Here is a 20,378-nt window from a genome sequence, read left to right as displayed (position 1 = left end):
AAGTATGAAAGAAAGGGACACGTGAAGGATATTTTCAGTTTTTTTTTATTACTTTCTTACAAAGATGTGAAAGGTGGTTCTTTACTTGCCAGGGAGGATGATGCCATCGTACTGCAACAAAAGATAACCGGGCCGAGCATTGAACCGCGTTCTTCAACTTGCGTACACACGCACACACACATATATATATATATATATTTTTTTTTTTTAATTGGCACGTGCACCGACCTTCTGCTGGAACCAGCGCATGGACTCCTCTTTGCGGATGCGGTGGCGGAAACCGATGCGGCCGCGTTTCCGCTTCTTGTCGGCGATGCTGAAGCCGGGTCGGCCCAGGACCTGAAGGCGGCATTTTGGTCAAACGAAAGGCGGTCGAGGCGAGATCGAGGGGGAGGAGGAGCACGCGCGGCGGCGTACCACGTAGAAGTCGAGTCCGTAGATGCCGATGCTGGGGTCGTACTTGATGCCCAGGTCGATGTGCTCCTGGATGCCGAAACCGAAGTTTCCCGTATCGGAGAAGTTATTTTTCCTCAGCTCGTACTCGCGCACCTGCGGCACAGTAACACTCTCAAATTAACATTTGATTTTGTCTTTATTGCTTTGGAGAAGAGGGGGGGGGGGGGAGGGGGTGTTTACTTTATGATGAATAAAAAGTGTATTTTTTTTGTTGTACTGTGGATGACACTGTGTGGTGTGCAAAGAGAAAAAAAAAAAGTGACGTCTGTGGCATGTTTAAGACCTTTGAACAGCAGATTTAAGGAAATGTGAACCAAAAACCCAAAGGTGAGTAAAACAAATGGCGGCTAAGCTCGTAAGAGATTGTCAGGCGCACACAAACGCACCTTGAGTCCTTTCTCCAGGATCTCCTCAGCTTTGGCACCACGGACGGTGCAGTGGACGGCGATCTTCTCGTTTCTGCGGATGCCGAACGATCGCACGGTGTAGCGAGCTGCAACCAACGCACGAGGGGGGGGGGGGGGAGAGTGAGACTCGCTCGCATCGGCCAACCTCCTCGCTGTGTGGCTCGCATGCTGCGTTCAAGACCGCCGGGAATTTGCCGCTCGGTGTTTGCGATGATGATCATCTCCAAAAGAACAATTTAATTTGTTTGCGAAGAACCTTCTACTTTTCACCCAATCATTTAATACCTCAGACAGCAGTAGGGGTCATTTATCTACTTAACTGCAGAAAGGTTGGAGGCGTTTATTGGTTGAAATGCAATTTTTGAGAGGAGAAATGTGGCAAAATGTAGATGAGTGAGCACATCTCCATTTATGCGCAGTTCATTGAACATCAACACGAGGACATATTGCGGGACGCGTGCACATGCGGCTTTGCGGGACGCGCCAATCACACATCGTCACGTCGCCGCGTGGGACTTTGAACCGCAACAGACCAGACCAGACCCGCCACCGTCTGTTTTTTTTGTTTCGTTTTTTTTCTGAGGCGCTCACCCTTGGAGAAGACGGGCGTCTGTCCCGTGAGCTGCTCCAGAACTTTGGCGGCTCGGGTCAGCCTGTCGCCGCTCTCGCCCACGCAGATGTTCAAGCACAGCTTGCGGATGCGCAGCTCCCTCATGGGGTTCTCCTTCTTCTCACCCTGCTCCTTAGAAAGCAGAGCGGACGCATTTCAGCAACACGGCGGCTTACAACTGCGCACGTCTACCTATACATTTCCAAGCGAGTCGGGTCGTCGCATGTCCAACTCGAGCAGTGATTCCCAACCACTGCTCAGAAATGATTGCTTATTACTACAAACAACATCTTTAATCATCTCGCTATGCCAGGCAAAACAAATAAATGCTACTTCACTAGATGACAAGTTACCAACAAAAACAAAACAAAAAGTTACGAGTGAGTCAAATGAAAGAATGACAATATCGCTCAAAGGAGAACATGTCCGTACATATCCCCACTGCTCGCGTCACCTCACAGAAGTAGCAGGCAAGAGAAATAGGCTAATAGTGACGTGTTGCTGTCAACCTACTAAAACGAACACATTGATGTCTAATTCACCCGTAGCTGAGAATTGCGCATTAAACGCAACTCCTCTTGTTGTTGTTGTTGTTGTTTACGCGTAAGGATGTGCGGGCTCCATTTTCCGGCGACTAGCATGTTAGCATTAGCCACTTTCTATATTTCCGGGCGACTAATCGCCTCAATCGGCGAAATACGGCTTGCGATAGTTGGACGAATAGTGTGTCTAATTATCCGCGGAGGAAACAGCCGCTCAAACGCGTCCGCAGCGCCGATGATTGCGGATTTCGACGGCGTCTTCGTCGCGGCTACTTCGTACGCGTTGACGTGCTACTCACCGCCATGTTGGATCGCTAGAAGAGAACGTTGCGCTTCCGGTGAGGAGTTTTTATATCCGTGTGCGACCCGGAGAGCAGTCCGACACAAGACGGCTGCTTGAAACAATGGTTCTGCTACATTCGAACTAATTTTAAAAAATGTGTCGAGTAATACAAGACACACACACAAAAACACAACAACTCACAGAGTCATCCATCCATTTTCTGTAGCGCTTCTGCTCCTGACGGGTCGCGCAGGCGTGCTGTAAGCCTATCTTCGGGCGAGAGGCCGGGCACACCCTGAACTGGTCGCCAGCCCATCGCAGGCCATAGAGTACTTATTGTGAACCTGTTTATTCACCATGTGCCACAATGTAATGTAATGTATTATGTAAATATGTAACTATATCGCGGCACGGTGATAAACTGCTTAGAGCGTCTACCTCAGAGTTCTGAGGACCGGGGTTCAAATCCCGGCCCCCCGCCTGTGTGGCCTTTGCACTCCGCTTTTCTCCCACATCCCCAAAACATCCATGCTAGCTTGATTGACGACTCTACGTTGCCCGTAGGTGTGAATGTGTGTGCGAATGGTTGTTTGTTTATGTGTGCCCTGCGATTGGCTGGCGACCAGTTCAGGGTGTCCCCCGCCTCCTGCCCGGAGTCAGCTGGGATGGGCTCCAGCAGCCGTCGCGCGACCCAAGTGAGGCTCAGCAGTAAAGAAAATGGATGGATGGATGTTACTCTATCATGTTATGGGACTATGTCACATTGTACATTTTGTTACATGGATTTGCTTTGTTTTACTTTCCTATCTGCAGCCATTTCGGCATTGCAAATAAAAATCCAATATTCTAAGAAAAAACAAATATTGACACATCGTTATCCTAATATCCTAATTCCGTCCATCCTCAGTAGGATGGGCGAGAGGACAACCTGAACTCGCGGTAATATCAGAATTGTTTTCAGAAAGCAAGAAAAAAAATCACAAATTCAACAAATAAGAAGATTCAAGTTGCCTCCAATACAGTCTGCACAGACAGATAGAAAAAGTACAATATTTAGCAAGCACATTGTTGTTGTTTTTTTTTTGGAATATTGTGACAGGAAGGTAAAAAGGACTCGGACAATTATGCTTTTAGGCTAACGATGTATAACATATTTGAAGCATGTCAAAAGGCAATGCGATTCGGTCATTTTATTTTATTTTAGTCACAATAAAAGTGAGTGGAAATGAGTCGAATGTATAATGAAGTTGATCATTAATAGCTGAGCTTGAATTGTTGATCACCTTTCAAGGGATCCAAGCATGCTTAATAAGTCACGGGGTCATGCCGATCTATTTTGGAGTATGTGCGTTCATGTTACTTAATCTACGTTTTGATTTGAGATGAGATGAGTATCATTTATAGCACCTACGATTCATGACATGGCGAATGATCTTTTGCGGGTTTTTCAAATGTGTGTTAGTGTTGTTCGTTTGTTTGTGTTTCGTGACCCACCTTTTGTCTTGGACCAGGACAATCTTTTATCTCAATGAGGTTTTCCGGGTTAGCCCATTTCAGATCAATCAATCAATCAATCAAAGAAATGACGTATTAGAACACACAGGAAGAGAACCTTGATTCGGTCTCACACATGCGATGTTTATTGTTCTGGCTTCAAAGTAAAAGTAGGACTGCATGTATTCTTCCTTTTCCAGCGGGTTCGAAGGAGCGCAAGGCGGAGCCTCGAGGAGCGAGCTGACGGCGCAGCCCGACGTCGGCGACGGTTCATTTCTTCTGCGCCTTCTGAGCGGCCTTGGTGACCTTCCCGCCGGTGGGGGCGCTCTTCTCCACCTCCTTGATGACGCCAACGGCCACCGTCTGCCTCATGTCCCGCACGGCGAAGCGGCCTGCGAGGACAAGCCAGGGCGCGTTTCAGGGACAAATCCTCATTCAAGACAAACTGTATTGTACTGCCCCCAGGTGGCCGAGGTGCGCACAGCAGAAGGAGGAGCACGATGTCCATTCAACTGAAGTAAAACTGGCCAAAACTCTTTCAATCTTTACATTCTATTTGATGACGTCATTACTGCATGCTTTTATAGATAAAGCACAAAGTTATTTAAGTGCTATTTTTCTTACATGACAAAAAATGATTGCTTGTTTTTTGGGGGGGAGACTTACGGGTTAATGCCATTTTTAGTCCTTTCCACGCGGAACGATGATTTAAGATACGAGATACATCAATTGCGGGGAGGTGCAGTCTGGAACGTAACCCCGTGATAAACGAGGGATTACGGTATTTCACAATTTGCATTTTGTTTCCTGTGGCGCGTATCTCAAGCTGTTCACGAAAAACCTCCCCTCTTTCTAAAATGCCCAGAAAGCCCACCAGATGGTGCCAAAGCCCTGTCTAATAGGACAATCATACATTGGTGTCAAGGGCCTATGTAGATGTGGTACATATCCACTGACACTAAGATCTCTGCATTTTGGGGAGGAGCTGAGTTTAGCTTGGGTTGTTCGTGGAGATTACACGCACACTTCGGCTGCAATTTTTCCAAATCCAATCATGTGTAAGTTTGACACTCACCAAGGGGAGCGTATTGAGAGAAGGGCTCCACCACCAAGGGCTTCTGGGGGATCATCTTGACGATGGCGGCGTCTCCGGACTTGACGAACTTGGGGTTGTCCTCGAGCTTCTTGCCGGAACGACGGTCGATCTTCTCGATGAGCTCGGTGAACTTGCAGGCGATGTGGGCCGTGTGGCAGTCCAGCACGGGGGCGTAGCCCTCGTTGATCTGGCCCGGGTGGTTCAGGATGATGACCTTGAGCGGGGGAGAGGCGTGAAGATGAGCTTCGACTCATATCTACCCACGGAACAAACATTCGAAAGTCGACAATTTTCTCTTTTTCACAGTCAGTATGTGGCTCACCTGAGCTTTGAAGTGGGCAGTGCCCATGGGCGGGTCGTTCTTGCTGTCGCCGGCGACGTAACCGCGGCGGATCTCCTTGACGGACACGTTCTTGACGTTGAAGCCCACGTTGTCGCCGGGGGCGGCCTCGGGCAGCGACTCGTGGTGCATCTCCACGGACTTGACCTCGGTGGTCAGGTTGGCGGGGGCGAAGGTGACGACCATGCCGGGCTTCAGGAGGCCGGTTTCCACGCGGCCGACGGGGACGGTTCCGATACCTGAGCGGTGGAGAGAAGCCATGAGCGGATGCCCTCGCTGCTCGTTTGGAACGGTGGTCCTCTAACCCTCGAACTGGAGCTGAGGATATGCTCCAAAGAAAATTGCACTCATCATAATTCTTTCTAAAGAATTTGTTTTTTTCTAAAGTAATACTTTTCGACACACCGTGTAATTCATGGTAATGTGACCTCTGAGTATTATAATGTTATTTGCGGAGTCCGGCAGGGATCGGTACTCAGTAAATATATGCTGCCGTTTTAGCGATATCATACGCAAATCTAAGATTAGCTTTGGCTCCCGTCCTCCTTGAGATGCGATTTTAAGGTCCTGCTACTTACTCATAAAATATTACAGAGATGAGCACCCTCTTAGCTCGCTGACTTAGTTGTACCGTGTGTTTCGTCCCAAAACCTATGCGCACAAAATGCTGTTTTTTGGGTGACCCCGACAGCCAGAAATCATTCCACAGACTCTGGAGCATTTTCTATTCGGGCTCCAGTACTCTGCAAAGCCCTAGCCAAGGATATGAGAGCTGCTACCTCAGTAGAAATGTTGAACTCTTGACTCAAGACTTATTTCTACTCTTTGGCATCGAGTTACAGTACACGTAGGCCTGTTTTACTGCCGCTTGTCCTACCCCCCCCCCCCTCGGAGAGGGCTAAGTGACGTTGACCGAATATGAGGCTGGGACAAGACGTGAGGTGGACCACTTCCCTCGGAGTCGTTGCCATGGAGTATTTTGCTCCGACCGACAGGGGCAGGTCTTGAGGCAGAACCACAGAAGGCGTCGACGCTGTGGCGCCTTTTCTCTTGAAATGGACTCCTGTGCAATCGTCGTGAACATTGCACAGCAGCAGACTATGTGATAAATGTTGCCCACTCCACATCCTGGAAGGGGGATCCCCCCAGGCTCCATCTGCAGTCCCTTTTCAAGGTGTCTTTTCTCCCCAAATGGGGTTTTGAGTTTTGCCTTGCCCGATCGGGGGGGCTTTAGATTAGGGGATGTCGTCAAACTTTGCCAACTGTGGGCCTGGGAAGCACTTTTAGACTCCTTTGTGATTAAGGGCAAAAGAAATAAACAATGCCAAAATGTCTTTACCGTTAGGTGTCCCCAATTAAGTTTCATGATTTGCAACATTGTCAAAAGATACTAATGACATCTTTTGATCCATCACATTTTTCCACGAAGACAAGTGCGTCTTAGTCTTTTTTTTAGGTGCTTGTTTGTCTCTTAAGGCGTCTTTAGCGTTAATGCCACAGGAGAGAGCCTCATGATGTTGTGGCAATACACCAAAGGGATCTGCGATGAGGCAGCCATTTTGCATTCACACAATAACAGACAGCAAAGAAAATGCTCTTAGTTCTCAGATATGAATATTGATGTGTGGGAATTGTTGCATGTCTTTGACTGTGATGACGACTGAGCGCAACTGCGTTAACGAGTAGTTGGGATCATTCACGCACTTGCATCCGCAGAGTTTGAAGGGCAACGTGTCAATTGTGCAACTCACAGCATTTTCATGAATCTGCTTATGTCTTTACTGTTACGCAAGAAGTGTATTTCAGTATGTATATTCAATTCAGTACATAGTCGATATAATTATTTGGGTGACATTTTGTTTGGTGGTGGGAAATGTTCTCTCGTCAAATAAATATGTGCCTGCAACTGGTGAAGAAGAAGAGAAAGTCGAAGAACTGGCCTCCAATTTTGTAGACGTCCTGCAGGGGGAGACGGAGGGGCTTCCCGGTGGGCCGTTCAGGAGGCAAGATGGCGTCCAGGGCCTGGAAGAGGGTGGTACCGCTGGCTTTGCCCTGCTTGCGCTCGATTTCCCAGCCCTTGAACCAGGGCATCTACAGAAAGACCAGCAAATGTCAAATCCACAACTACGGGATTCCTCCAGATTACGAGATTACATACTTTTTTTGTGATTTCTCTGTTTAAAAAAAAAAATATATATATATATATATATTAATGAGGATAAGCGGTACAGGCAATGGACGGATGGATGAATACACACACACACACACACACACGCACTGCGAATAGGGAAAATCCGTGTCTAATTGCCCACTGGTTTTCGGCGAGGAGGCGAATCCGCGGCTGCAGTCACTCGCGGCGTCCCTCCAAACGACGGCCGCTCACCTTGTCGCTGGCCTCCAGCATGTTGTCTCCGTGCCACCCGGAGATGGGGACGAAGGCGACGGCTTTGGGGTTGTAGCCGATCTTCTTGATGTAGGTGCTGACCTCCTTGGTGATTTCCTCGAAGCGGCCCTTGGAGTACGGGGGCTCGGTGGAGTCCATCTTGTTGACGGCGACGATGAGCTGCTGCACGCCGAGCGTGTAGGCCAGCAGGGCGTGCTCGCGGGTCTGCCCGTTCTTGGAGATGCCGGCCTCGAACTCGCCCACGCCGGCCGTAACGATCAGCACGGCGCAGTCGGCCTGCAATTCATTCAAATGGCGGCGAAATCGATTAGAACAGAAAGCGAAATGTCGCAAAGTGTCGCAACGCCAGCTACCGCAATTTCAAGTATCACAATGTGACGTGTTGCGACAAAGTATCTGAATCGAAAATATCTTAATGACATGGCGACAAGAGGAGTCGGGATCCTTTTTGAGGTCGGAAGGGCAACAAATGTCAATTGTGCAACTCACAGCATTTTTGCCTTTACCGTTCCGCACGTTTATCTTGATTGACTCTTATTCTTTCAGCCATCATTCGTTCGCTTTGCGTACGAATGCGACAGCTCCACGGGTCGTCTCGGGTCTTCGTCCTCCGACCGGCTCGGCTCGGCTCGGCTCGGCGTGCCGCCCGCCCGCCTGTCGCTCCGCCCCCCCGTCTTTGGACCTCACGACCACCTGACTTCGGAATCGTCTTCCAATCCGAATTCAAGACTCGCCGGCAGTACTCCGGACTTCGACTTTGCAGTTTGAATCCTGCATTTGCGCAAACTACTTCCACATTCGGCGAATCGGATCAAAGCAATTCCGCCTCTCTCGAGTGAATGAGGAAGGCGAGCGTTTCAAAGCACGCGTAGCAACTTGAAACGTCAACAATGTCTCTTTCCCGAAGATGACAACAGACGCCGTTTGGGCTTCGTTCATGTTGACTTGCATGCTATCATATTTGTATCATAAATGCTATACCGCGCATGTGTTTCACTTTGTTCGAAGACAGCAGCCACAAAGCAAAGAAAACGTTGTTATGACGGTTCGCATCGCACACGCAGGAAGTCCGCGATTCGGACTTTAGCAGTAGCTAGCATCTGAGTGTGTTTGTGTTTTGCAGGACCTGCGATGTGCCCGTGATCATGTTCTTGATGAAGTCCCTGTGCCCGGGGGCATCGATGATGGTCACGCAGAACTTGGTGGTCTCGAACTTCCACAGAGCGATGTCGATGGTGATGCCGCGCTCCCGCTCGGCCTTCAGCTTGTCCAGCACCCACGCGTACTTGAAGGAGCCCTTGCCCATCTGACACACACACAAAAAACTTTAGTTATCTAATCACAAGCTGCATGTTCGGTTTGTAACTTTAAAATGACAATTGAAATGATTCCGAGTAGTCCCAATGTTGTTTCAACATCTTGCAGTCATTCTGGGCTCGCTCCGCCCAGACTGCGCACGCGCAGACCCGGACACGCCCCTTTTGCCGACAGCTCAGCAGAAGAGCACGCTGGCGCCGCCATTTTGAAACGCCTGCAGTGTATTTATAATATAAAAAAAAAAATGTAAAAAAATTATTACACTTTTGGGACACAAATGTGCACGCATCCAAGTCCAGTCAAGTTTATTTGTACAGCCCTTGATCACAAAAGAGTAAAATCACCATACATCAGTATTTTTTCAGCCGTGACCCCCCCTCCCACACACACACACACAAATTTAATAACTTCAGACTTTTCATCTGTAGTCCCCTGGCCATGATGGAAAAAAGCCGTCAAATACATCTACAAGACAATTTAATACAGGATACATAATCAAACTATATATACTACTAAGAGAGAATAAAAGCATCATTTTTTTGATCATACCAAAAAGACAACATAACATACTTGTCTTATAGTGTTGGCAGCTATAGGTGTTAACTAGCCACATTTTGCGTTTTTTGGTGAAGGCCTTGTTTTGTATGTTGGAAGCAGTTGAACCTCCTTCCACTCACCAGCGCTCCTCACCGACCAGGCTGACTTACTGAAAGTGCTCCTGCGCAGAGGAACGAGACGGTCGCCTCTGGCAGAGCCTCGAGTGACACGCTCAGAGCCAGCCAGAGGAGCTGGGGCCAAATCATGCAGTACTTTATACATCAAATTGAAATCTGCAAATATGGGAAGACTGTCCCAGTTTAAAAGACTGTATTTTTTTTAAATTGCACAGTGATGACAGTGCCTTGTTTTTTGATCCATCACGTCAATGACTTGTTTGTACAAAACTTCCAATGGTTTTTTGGCAGTCTGACAAGCCTGGGACCAACTGGTTATGCAAAAGTTAAAGTGACGAAGAATCTTCGAATGCAGGCAAATTTTTGCAGCTTCAGTTGACATTTGATTCCGAATTTCACGAAACTCTGCGAGGTTTAATTCGATATTTTGACACAATTTGTCAATATGGGCTTTAAAGGAGAGCTGTGAATCTATTATTAACCCAAGATAGTTGTATTGGCTGACAATTTGCATTTTTTCTCCATTAACAAGTATGTCGGGGTCAGGTGATACTCTATTTGTTTTAGTGAAATACATGCCTACAGTCTTAGAAACGTTTAGCTGTAGACGGCACTCCTGCAACCAAGTTGTGACACAGGACATTGTATGAGTGAGTTTAGCAGCAACAGTATCTTTGGAGCGACCATGAACAAAGAAAACTGTGTCGTCTGCATACATTACGCACTCTGCTTCAGAGCAAACAGTGGGCAAATCGTTGATATAAAGACTAAATAAAAGGGGGCCTCATATTGATCCATGAGGGACTCCAGAGGTTAGCCTAAGAGACTCTGATCTGCAGTTGTTAACTGATACAGATTGTGTTCGGTCATGCAGATATGATTCAATCCAGCTCACAGCTTTGCGAGAGCTTGCTAAGAAGAACAGAGTGATTTACTGCATCAAAAGCTTTCCTGAGGTCCAAGAACACCGCCCCTACAACTCCACCCTTGTCGAGAGAAGATTTGATTTTCTCAATGAAGAGGCATGTCGCCGTTTCAGTGGAATGCTTGGATCTGAAACCAAACTGCGTGGCGCGGAGAGAGGGGGAGCTGCTGATTAAATAATGGTCAATCTGCTCTGACACCCATTTTTCTGCAACTTTGGAAATGGCCGGAAGAATGCTTCTAGGTCGGTAGTTATTCAGAGAAGTTGAGTCACCGGATTTAAAGACAGGGGGTAACAATAGCAGATTTCCAGGCCTTTGGAAAGTGACCAGATGAAATTGAAAGATGAATGATTGAGGCAAAAGGAGGAGCAAGAGTTGAAGCGAGATCTTTGAGCATGCGCGTGTCCATTCCAAAAACATCCTTTGCCTTAGATGGTTTGAGTGAATGAATTCAATCGCTAACTTTGGTCTCAGTAATATTTGCAATAGTAAAGAACTGCGTTGCAGACAATTCCTTTGTTTTACTTCAAACTTAGAAGAGATTTCGGACGCAGATTCAATGAAGTCGTTGTTAAAAGCATCAGCCGTCACTTGAGGTTCCGTCAGGATGTTTCCATTGAATTGAATTTGCATTTCTTTTGTTTTGTTATTTTGTGTAACACCCAATAGTTTTTTAAAATAATTCCAGGTTATTTCTGAATTTCCCGTCACACTATCCAGAGCAGTCATGAAAAAGTCATCTTTAGTTTTGATTTCTTTCAGCACCCTATTTCCCATTGAGATAAAGTGCTGTCTATTGTATCCTGATTTGACCGACAACTTGAAGGAATGATCGCGTTCTTTCAGCAGTTTCAGAATAAATGCGTTTAACCAAGGAAGGCCATTCTTTCCAGCTTTTAGTTTAATTCTCCGTGTAAACTCTATAATCATTTCTTGTATTTTGTTGACAAATTGGGAACAATCCTCATCTACATTTTTACCAGCGAGTAATACATCCCCGTTTACTTCTCGGATGGAATCTTGGAAATTTTGTTGTTCATGTTTTGGTATCCTATTGGATTCAGTGGTGGCCAAGGGTTTGAAGCGCTTTTTATTTAATTTTCTTGAAACCATTATAAGATTGTGATCAGACAATCCTGCGAGCATGTCGTATGGCTTCAAGATCCTTTCTGGCCTGTTCGTAAAAGCTAGATCAATCTGAGTTCGGTTGAAGTGTGTAATTCTCGTAGGGCCATTAATGAATTGAGTCATATTCATATCATCCATAAGCCTTTTCAATTTTTTCCTATCTTTGTCAACTTCCCAATGAACATTTAGGTCACCCATTATTATCACCTCTTCTGCAAGATTGAGTTGTTTCAGTAACATTTCCAGCTTTTTATAAAAAGCGGCATTTGATGAGGGAGGCCTATAAATAACTACAAGAATTAAAGACATTTGCTTTGACAAAGAAACAGTTAGTCCAAGAAATTCTAATCCATTCTCATCTGTAACATGTATTTCATTACAATTAAAAGTGACCTTGGCATAAATCATAACACCTCCTCCCTTAGAACCCGGTCTGTCTTTTCTAAACATTTTATAACCAGGTACAGATAGTTTTGCTGAGGGCGAAGATTCATGGAGCCTTGTCTCAGATAGGCAGAGGAAGTCAATATCCAAGTCAGTGAGAAGGTGATTGACCCCATCGCTTTTCTTTAAAATGCTTCGTATATTTAAGTGTGCAAAAAGAGTCGCGTCCCATTTGAAATTAGAGTTCATAATGGTTTGGAACACCCTGAATTTCCGGTGCTTTAGTATTGCGGGGTTTGGCAGTCCCCCGTTTCTTTTATTGGCAATGTTTGCATATAGCTTTACGCTGCCAGCTTCCGTATCAGCCGTCGGAGGTGGAGGCCCAGCCGTCGGAGGCCCAGCCGTCAGTGGTGGAATTCCCAGCCGTCAGTGGTGGAATTCCCAGCCGTCAGTGGTGGAATTCCCAGCCGTCAGTGGTGGAATTCCCAGCCGTCAGAGGTCTCAGTGATCTTTTTAATTAGGGTGAGGTTCATGAGTTGCCATAAAGTCATGCTGAACGGGAGTCAGAGTCCACATTGAAGCGCCTCTGCCCATTCTCACTTCATTGCTAACACAGAAAAGCCTACTAGAACAACAACCTGAATCGGGGTTCATCAGAGGCGGGCAGCTGCGCCGGCTACCATTTAACGAGTTTGAACGCGATCGCTTCATTCGGAACACACGAGCCAGTTAAGAGGGTGTGCGCAATTGTGCACGTTTGTTTGGACCTCCCTTGTCAGAAATGAACGACTTGTGCGGATGAAGCAAGTGTATTCAAGCAAACGGAGCTCTGCCATTTGCCGTCAAAGTGGAGAAGCCCTGGTGTAGTGCGCGAGTTACAACAGCAGGTGGCACCAACCGCCGGGAAATAAGAAACGGAGGGGAAAGAAGAAGCAAGCAAGCAAGCAAGCAATCCCAAAGAGCAGCGGCAGTCGTCCACCCACCTCAGCCGCCTCCTTCTCGAACTTCTCGATGGCTCGCTTGTCGATGCCGCCGCACTTGTAGATCAAGTGTCCGGTGGTGGTGGACTTTCCGGAGTCCACGTGTCCGATGACCACGATGTTGATGTGGGTTTTCTCCTTGGCCATTTCGCGCGACTGGCGGACAAAGTTGGACATTTTCCGTCACGGAGCGCACGGGACATGTCGGCCGCGCGAAGCTCTCGCGACGATTTCGCGCTCGCGTGTCAATTTGCCGCGGTCGGTGCCGCGCCTTCGCGAGTCACGTGATCGGCCTCCATGTTGCGCCGCCGCCGCCATGTCACGTCCGAGTCGTGGCGAGCGGGGGCGCGCACGGCGGCGGGAGCGCGCACGCGGAAGCAGACCTTTTCAAAGAGCCAACAAAACGCCAACTTGTCGACGACTGGCGTCCAAGTCGATTTGATTCCATTCTGTACTTCAGTACAAAAGAGACCAAATCCCCCCATTTTACCAATTTGTTTACATTTGTTACAAATGTGAAGACAAAAGGTTTCCCCTTGTCACAACCTCGCAACAAGTGAATTACCGACCGATTCAGGAAGTTGTGCTTTTTTGAAAGAATATTACCAACCTGTAGTCCCCGATCCAGAACAGACGAAAGACCGAGCCGGAAGCCCCAGACGCGTTTATAGAGAAGCCGGAGGAGGGCGGAGTCAGCATCTCACGAGTCGAGTCGCAGGGCGGGCTTATCGGCCGGCGAAAACCCGCGGCGGCGTCGAGCAGATAAACGAATCTACAAAAGCGGGTCCGTTTTTTTCAAAGACATTTTTATTAGTTACCAGCCACTTTCGTTTCCAATCCAATTTGTGGCATTTGAACATCAATGTACAGTCGTAACCCTTTTCAAAACTTAAAGAGGCACCGGCATGTGATTGCGGTGACAGACAAAGCCGCAAAGTTCTTTTTTCCTGCGAAAACTTTTGCGATGAGTTTTAATCAGCATAAGCCAGTCCTTGAGCACAGAGCTGCGCCTCAGAGACGAACGGGGGCGGAGCGAGGACGGCGAGGAGCGCGGCGGGGACGACGGGGCGGCGGCCCGCTGCTGCCGGCACGCGTCCCCTCGCCGGGTGTCCCGCACGACAATTCATTTCTTCTTCTGGGCCTTCTCCGCGGCCTTGGTCGTCTTCCCGCTCACTTCCTTGGTCTCCACGGCCTTGATGACGCCGACGGCCACCGTCTGCCTCATGTCTCGCACGGCGAAGCGACCTGGGGAGACGAAACGGAGCGTTAGAAAAAGTCTCTCGCGAGCCGCGCCCGCCGAGTCGGACAGCTCACCGAGGGGGGGGTAACTGGCGAAGGGCTCCACCACCATGGGCTTCTGGGGGATCATCTTGACGATGGCGGCGTCTCCGGACTTGACGAACTTGGGGTTGTCCTCGAGCTTCTTGCCGGAACGACGGTCGATCTTCTCGATGAGCTCCTTGAACTTGCAGGCGATGTGGGCCGTGTGGCAGTCCAGCACGGGGGCGTAGCCTTCGTTGATCTGGCCCGGGTGGTTCAGGATGATGACCTTACCAAACAAACAAAAAAGTAAATAAATACAACTTAGAAGCTGCCGCCTCGCCACAAAGTCCAACCGCGAGCAGGAATGCGCTCACCTGAGCATTGAAGTTATCGGCACCCTTGGGCGGGTCGTTCTTGCTGTCGCCGGCGACGTAACCGCGGCGGATCTCCTTGACGGACACGTTCTTGACATTGAAGCCCACGTTATCGCCGGGGGCGGCCTCGGGCAGAGACTCGTGGTGCATCTCCACAGACTTGACCTCAGTGGTCAGGTTGGTGGGGGCGAAGGTGACGACCATGCCGGGCTTCAGGATGCCGGTCTCCACGCGGCCGACCGGCACCGTTCCGATACCTGAGCGGATGGCCAATTAGCCGCTGCCCGTCGATTCAAAATGTCTAAGTTCTACAGCTAAAACTCTTCCGTACCTCCAATTTTGTAGACATCCTGCAGGGGCAGACGGAGGGGCTTGTCGGTGGGACGTGAGGGGGGCAGGATGGCATCCAGAGCCTCCAGCAGGGTGGTACCGCTGCCATTGCCCTCCTTCCGCTCGACCTTCCAGCCCTTGAACCAGCTCATCTACGGGAAGCCGCAAATGTCAAACGGCACACTGGGGAGCGCACGCGTGCCCGCGGGTGGGCGACGGCCACTCACCTTGTCACTGGTCTCCAGCATATTGTCCCCGTGCCACCCGGAGATGGGTACAAAGGCGACGGTGGCGGGGTTGTACCCGATCTTCTTGATGTAGGTGCTGACTTCCTTGGTGATTTCCTCAAAACGCTTCTGGCTGTAAGGGGGCTCGGTCGAGTCCATCTTGTTGACGCCGACTATGAGCTGCTTGACGCCCAAGGTGAAGGCCAGCAGGGCGTGCTCGCGGGTCTGTCCGTTTTTGGAGATACCGGCCTCGAACTCGCCCACGCCCGCGGCAACGATCAGCACGGCGCAGTCGGCCTGCAATTTTTAAAGATCGGTTATTCTACTGCGACGAAGACTTGTTTGCTTTGTTTTTTTTTTTTTTTTTTTTTAATTTGACCTGTGATGTGCCCGTGATCATGTTCTTGATGAAGTCCCTGTGCCCGGGGGCATCGATGATGGTCACGTAGTACTTGCTGGTCTCGAACTTCCACAGAGCGATGTCGATGGTGATGCCGCGCTCCCGCTCGGCCTTCAGCTTGTCCAGCACCCACGCGTACTTGAAGGAGCCCTTGCCCATCTGACACACACAAAAAAAACTTTAGTTATCTAATCACAAGCTGCATATTCGGTTTGTAACTTTAAAATGACAATTTAAATGATTCAGAGTAGTCCCAATGTTGTTTCAACATCTTGCAGTCATTCTGGGCTCGCTCCGCCCAGACTGCGCATGCGTAGACCCGGACACGCCCTTTTGCCGACAGCTCAGCAAAAGAGCACGCTGGCGCCGCCATTTTGAAACGCCTGCAGTGTATTTATAATATAAAAAAAAAAAAACGCTGGCTTACCTCAGCCGCCTCCTTCTCGAACTTCTCGATGGTTCTCTTGTCGATGCCGCCGCACTTGTAGATCAAGTGGCCGGTGGAAGTGGACTTGCCGGAGTCGACATGGCCGATGACCACGATGTTAATGTGCGTCTTTTCCTTCCCCATTGTTGTAGTTTCTAAAAAAATTAAAAAATGAATTAAAAAAAACAAACAATAGGCCTGGCCATTCAACATTGAAGGTGCTTAGTGAGTGAATCGGTCGATCAAAAGTCAAACACGTCGTTTACGCTCCTCGAATTTTGCAGCTTCATCGCTCGAGTTCTCTTTGGCTGCTGCTAGCTGGCGTTAGCATGATGCTAACAGGCCGGACGACACACGTGTCCCACATTGAGACCACGTCGTCATTTGCCATTTCGGAGCAAATGATGACATCCGAAAAGCCATCCGGCCCAGGTGGGCAGCTGTCGCCGTCCGCGAGGCGCCAATTGTTCGGGGAAGGACGAGCGGCCATTTTAGGGCGCTCCCTTTGTCCTTTCTCTATCAAAGTCGTCGCGAGCCAATTAAAGCCATCCGAAACAAAGTCGACCTAAACGTGACTACAGCCGGCCCGATAAGACACTTTTACTAAAAAAAAAAAAAAAAAAAAAAAAGGATTGTCTTAAAGCCCACACATCGATTATTACATAACACAACGCTTAACACGTATTCAGATGGGGGGGTGGGAAAAGTCAGCGTCAAGATAACGGTTTCGTCGGGCTGCTGATGGAAAGGCCGGTTTGGAATCACGAGCCCGATGGTACACTTGAAAGCAAAACAAGCAGCCGCTTACCGGTGTTTCTGCGTTGTCGCGGCCAAAGCTGCTGCCCCTTGCCAGGTAACAGAAAGAGGCCGACAGACCCTCCACGTCAACTTTTATACTGGCGGAAGGCAGCGTGACTTCCGGTCCCTCTCCGTCACGCCTCGAGGCCAGCAAATCAAAATTCGCCGTTCCCACGTGAGGTCAGCACTCGACGTTGATGGACGCGAGTACCCGGATGCTCGACCGTGGCGATGGCGATTGGGTCCCGGAGAAAGACGGTGGCGGAAATGGTGCCGAAAACACGCTTGATATAAAAGTGAGTCCATCATTGAACGCGGCGAAGTGATCGAAACACACGTGACCACCTCAAATGAGAGGTGAGCCTCAATACAAACCATCAACTCTTCTTCGGCCCTCAGCCGAGCGCTCCTCTGTGGGCTTTTCCTCACATTTTTGGTTGTTCAGTTACTAAGTTACTTACTTGCACACCCTCTCGGGAGTTTCATTCAAACTCAGCAAACACCTGACATAAAGTGCCTCTGATTAAACCCAAATAAAGTTCAGTTGTTCTAGTAGGCTTTTCCTGACTTTTTTGGATTTCTTGCAAAAGCATGAAGGTTTTGTGCTAATACTGACAACTATTTGGAACTGTTCATAATTCTCTCCACTTTGACTAAGGCCCCAGTTCTAGCTGAGGAAAAAGAACCAAGGTCTCGTTTTTTAGTACCACAAAAAACTGGCATTTGAACAGGGGTGTGTAGACTTTTTATATCCACTGTACAAACAATAATCTGAAACCTGCCAGAATGCGCAGTAGCATTGTGATGACTTGAGTGTAGTATTGACTCATCAATACTACACGCATAAGCAATGACACGTTTGGCAAGTGCATACAGTCCATTTGGCGTTTAATGAGACCGCCGCTACCGTTCTGTTGTCAAATCGTTAAGATGACGACGTCACATTTGCATTCAAACAGACTGCGGGACAATTTATCAGAGTCGCTGACTCGAACAGTCAGGCACATTGAGAGCCGGCGGCGGTAACCACGTTCGGAGCTAGCGAACGAGGCATGCGCCTACTTGTCGTTCAAATGGCCCACGGTGGGTGGGGGGGCGGGGGGATGTTTCTGGCACTTGGCCCCGGCGCCGCTTGGGCAAGCGAGGGGAGGGAAAAACAAGTTTGCAGACTTTAGGTGTTTGCTCACATTATTTCAGTTTATTTTTACTTCCCGTCTCAAACGGATACAAAAATAAATAAATCAAATGAATTGTACAATCACATTAATGGTGGAAAAAGCTTTGAAATGATTTACCTTGCTCTCATATATATAAATAAATAAATATATATATACACCCCCCACAGTTGAATTTGAAGTATTTCAACTTAAATGCTAGCATGTTAGCATTTGGTCGTGTTGGCGCAACGCCGACGCAGGAGAAGTCGAAGCGGGCTTTAAAATGTGGCGTTGACGACGCATCTATGGAACTCCAACCTTGTCAGCACACCCCGCGGAGGAGAAACGTGAATCAAGCCGATGGAGGGAACTGTTGTCACGGCATCAGAGGAGATGGGAAGCAACTACTGACCAAGACAGAGCGGCTGGGAATCTTTACAATATTCCTTCCATCCATCCATCCATCCATTTTCTGAGCCGCTTCTCCTCACTCGGTTCGCAGGCGTGCTGGTGGAGCCTATCCCAGCTGTCATCGGGCAGGAGGCGGGGGACACCCTGAACTGGTTGCCAGCCAATCGCAGTCTTTACAATATTCACAGTGGATATAAAAAGTCTACACACCCCTCTTTTTATTGCACAATCAACATTTAATGTGCGTCCAATGAACCTCAAATGAAGTTCAGATGTTCTAGTAGGTTTTCCCTGATGTTTTCTTGCTTACTTTGATTTAGTTACTAAGTTACTCAGTTACAGTTACGTAGTTACAGATGAAGTGGCTTAGTTACAGTTCACATTCAAACTCATGTTCAATGGAACTCAACACAAACTTTGAAGTGCCTCTGATGAACCCCAAATAAAGTTCAGCTGTTCTACTAGGCTTTTTTGGAGTTGTACAGGGTATAAGTCACATTAAAGAAAAATGTTTAAAAATGGTTTATCTTGATCTCATCTTCTTAATATCAAAACAACCTGGTATTTGAATAGGGGTGTGTAGACTTTTCGATCCTCTAAGTAAGATATATCATTGCTCGTCAAGCAGGCCTGACGACATCTCGTCTTTGCAGGTGTGACAAAACCTCACCCTGAGGCCTTTCCGTCTTTGTCAGAACAATGCCTGAAACTCAACTAACTTGTGGGGCAACTCCACACGCGAACCTGCTTGACTTTTGTTGAAAATCATAAACAAACATCCTTACATTTTATATAGCCGCGACTATAGTGCTTTATGCGAGTATATATGCGTGAGGAATGCAATTCATGTGCGTATATGTGCACTCATCTGCGTAGGTGAGAGCGACGTCATTTATGTGGATACGACCTGTACATTATTTAAGTAACATACACTCATCACTGTACAAGTGTGACTAATGTCGTTTGTTTCAACTTTTTCGTTTCTTAATTTTCGTTCTTAGTTGACAGAGGGACTGCCGATGGAGACTGGCTACAAAGCTCGAATCTGGCTCAAAGCATCTCTACTCTTGAGTTGAGATGCTTGTTTTGACAAACAAAACGATTATGAGCTCTTTTTAGCCTCTGGCGGACACATTCTTTACTAATGAAGTGACTGGAACAGCCTGACACATTATTAACCTGACTTTAGTTCAAATGTTATCAAACCAAAATCTGGTCCGGCACTTGATTGCAGCCTCTTCAATAAATCAATCAAATGTAAAAATCTAAATATAGAGGATAATAATCATGAGGAGTTTTGTATTTGTTTGGATCACTCCCATATTCCGTTTATATATTCTATAAATAAAGCCAATCGTTCGTTTATAAAGTCCTTAAATTGAATCTTTCGAACATCGTTCAAAGTCGAAACTAAACCGGGTGATTTGTATTGAAAACGAGATTGTAATTTCAAACAGCGATTTGCCTCAAATCAACAGAGGGACGATTTAGTCAGTGACGCCGCTGTGCCGTCAAGTACTTCCGGGTCGACGTTCACCGTGAGGCAATAGTCCACAAATTGTTCAAAACGTAAATCTTTGGGGGTATTCGCATATATCGAATGTTTGCAATTTATCGAATAATTGTTATTAGTCAACAGCATTTGTGGCAATGCGCCAGCCGCGCACTTTTGTTTTTTTTTTTTTAACTTCTGTTGCCTCAACCTTTTTATGAATACTTAATACCCTTAAGTACTCAGTAAAACCTAGTGATTTTATCAATTTAACTGAGTGTTTGTATTTTAAATATCAAGTTATATTTTTACTCGGGTGGCTTTTGCTCGCCGATGGCTGCAGTTTTTGTGGCGCCACCTGCTGGCCAATTATAAAAACAGTGTTGCCCGCTATGTCGCGTTTTGATTAAGATTGTTTAAAGCACGTGGGAGCAAAACAATAGTATAAACGTGAGGAA

At 47.7% G+C, this 20,378-nt stretch overlaps 3 protein-coding genes across 3 annotated transcripts; all 3 read right to left on the bottom strand.

Annotated features, from left to right (window-relative positions):
* Nucleotides 1-27: 27 nt before the first annotated feature.
* rpl11 (ribosomal protein L11) lies at nt 28-2,446 on the bottom strand. Its single transcript, XM_061760361.1, has 6 exons — nt 2,315-2,446; nt 1,455-1,605; nt 843-949; nt 418-549; nt 229-339; nt 28-111 (listed from the first exon to the last, which is right to left on the bottom strand). The coding sequence occupies exons 1-6, from the start codon at nt 2,318-2,320 to the stop codon at nt 82-84; spliced, it is 537 nt and encodes a 178-aa protein (XP_061616345.1). The 5' UTR covers nt 2,321-2,446; the 3' UTR covers nt 28-81.
* Nucleotides 2,447-3,915: 1,469 nt separating this feature from the next.
* On the bottom strand, nt 3,916-13,788 carry LOC133471129 (elongation factor 1-alpha-like). The gene is made up of 8 exons (XM_061760360.1): nt 13,652-13,788; nt 13,045-13,197; nt 8,759-8,938; nt 7,612-7,908; nt 7,169-7,319; nt 5,211-5,467; nt 4,868-5,102; nt 3,916-4,184 (listed from the first exon to the last, which is right to left on the bottom strand). The coding sequence occupies exons 2-8, from the start codon at nt 13,186-13,188 to the stop codon at nt 4,063-4,065; spliced, it is 1,386 nt and encodes a 461-aa protein (XP_061616344.1). The 5' UTR covers nt 13,189-13,197; nt 13,652-13,788; the 3' UTR covers nt 3,916-4,062.
* A 38-nt stretch (nt 13,789-13,826) lies between these two features.
* Nucleotides 13,827-17,028, bottom strand: LOC133471128 (elongation factor 1-alpha). Its single transcript, XM_061760359.1, has 8 exons — nt 16,871-17,028; nt 16,063-16,217; nt 15,615-15,794; nt 15,236-15,532; nt 15,010-15,160; nt 14,679-14,935; nt 14,356-14,590; nt 13,827-14,286 (listed from the first exon to the last, which is right to left on the bottom strand). The coding sequence occupies exons 2-8, from the start codon at nt 16,204-16,206 to the stop codon at nt 14,165-14,167; spliced, it is 1,386 nt and encodes a 461-aa protein (XP_061616343.1). The 5' UTR covers nt 16,207-16,217; nt 16,871-17,028; the 3' UTR covers nt 13,827-14,164.
* Nucleotides 17,029-20,378: the final 3,350 nt, after the last annotated feature.

Source organism: Phyllopteryx taeniolatus, chromosome 21 (assembly GCF_024500385.1).
Source record: "Phyllopteryx taeniolatus isolate TA_2022b chromosome 21, UOR_Ptae_1.2, whole genome shotgun sequence".
NCBI classification, from domain to species: Eukaryota; Metazoa; Chordata; class Actinopteri; order Syngnathiformes; family Syngnathidae; genus Phyllopteryx; species Phyllopteryx taeniolatus.
Note: the sequence above shows the minus strand (reverse complement) of the source record. Positions and strands in the feature narration are given on the sequence as shown.

Excerpts from the sequence above, each read along its gene's own strand:
- LOC133471129 (XM_061760360.1), bottom strand. The coding sequence starts at position 13,188 with ATGGCCAAGGAGAAAACCCACATCAACATCGTGGTCATCGGACACGTG. Across the intron at positions 5,468-7,168 it reads GGACGTCTACAAAATTGGAG|GTATCGGAACCGTCCCCGTC; the intron begins GCCAGTTCTTCG and ends TCCACCGCTCAG. Across the intron at positions 4,185-4,867 it reads CTCTCAATACGCTCCCCTTG|GCCGCTTCGCCGTGCGGGAC; the intron begins GTGAGTGTCAAA and ends TTGTCCTCGCAG.
- LOC133471128 (XM_061760359.1), bottom strand. The coding sequence starts at position 16,206 with ATGGGGAAGGAAAAGACGCACATTAACATCGTGGTCATCGGCCATGTC. Across the intron at positions 15,161-15,235 it reads TGCTGGAGACCAGTGACAAG|ATGAGCTGGTTCAAGGGCTG; the intron begins GTGAGTGGCCGT and ends GGCTTCCCGTAG. Across the intron at positions 14,936-15,009 it reads GGATGTCTACAAAATTGGAG|GTATCGGAACGGTGCCGGTC; the intron begins GTACGGAAGAGT and ends CCATCCGCTCAG.
- rpl11 (XM_061760361.1), bottom strand. Across the intron at positions 950-1,454 it reads GACGCCCGTCTTCTCCAAGG|CTCGCTACACCGTGCGATCG; the intron begins GTGAGCGCCTCA and ends CGTTGGTTGCAG. Across the intron at positions 112-228 it reads TGCGCTGGTTCCAGCAGAAG|TACGATGGCATCATCCTCCC; the intron begins GTCGGTGCACGT and ends CTTTTGTTGCAG.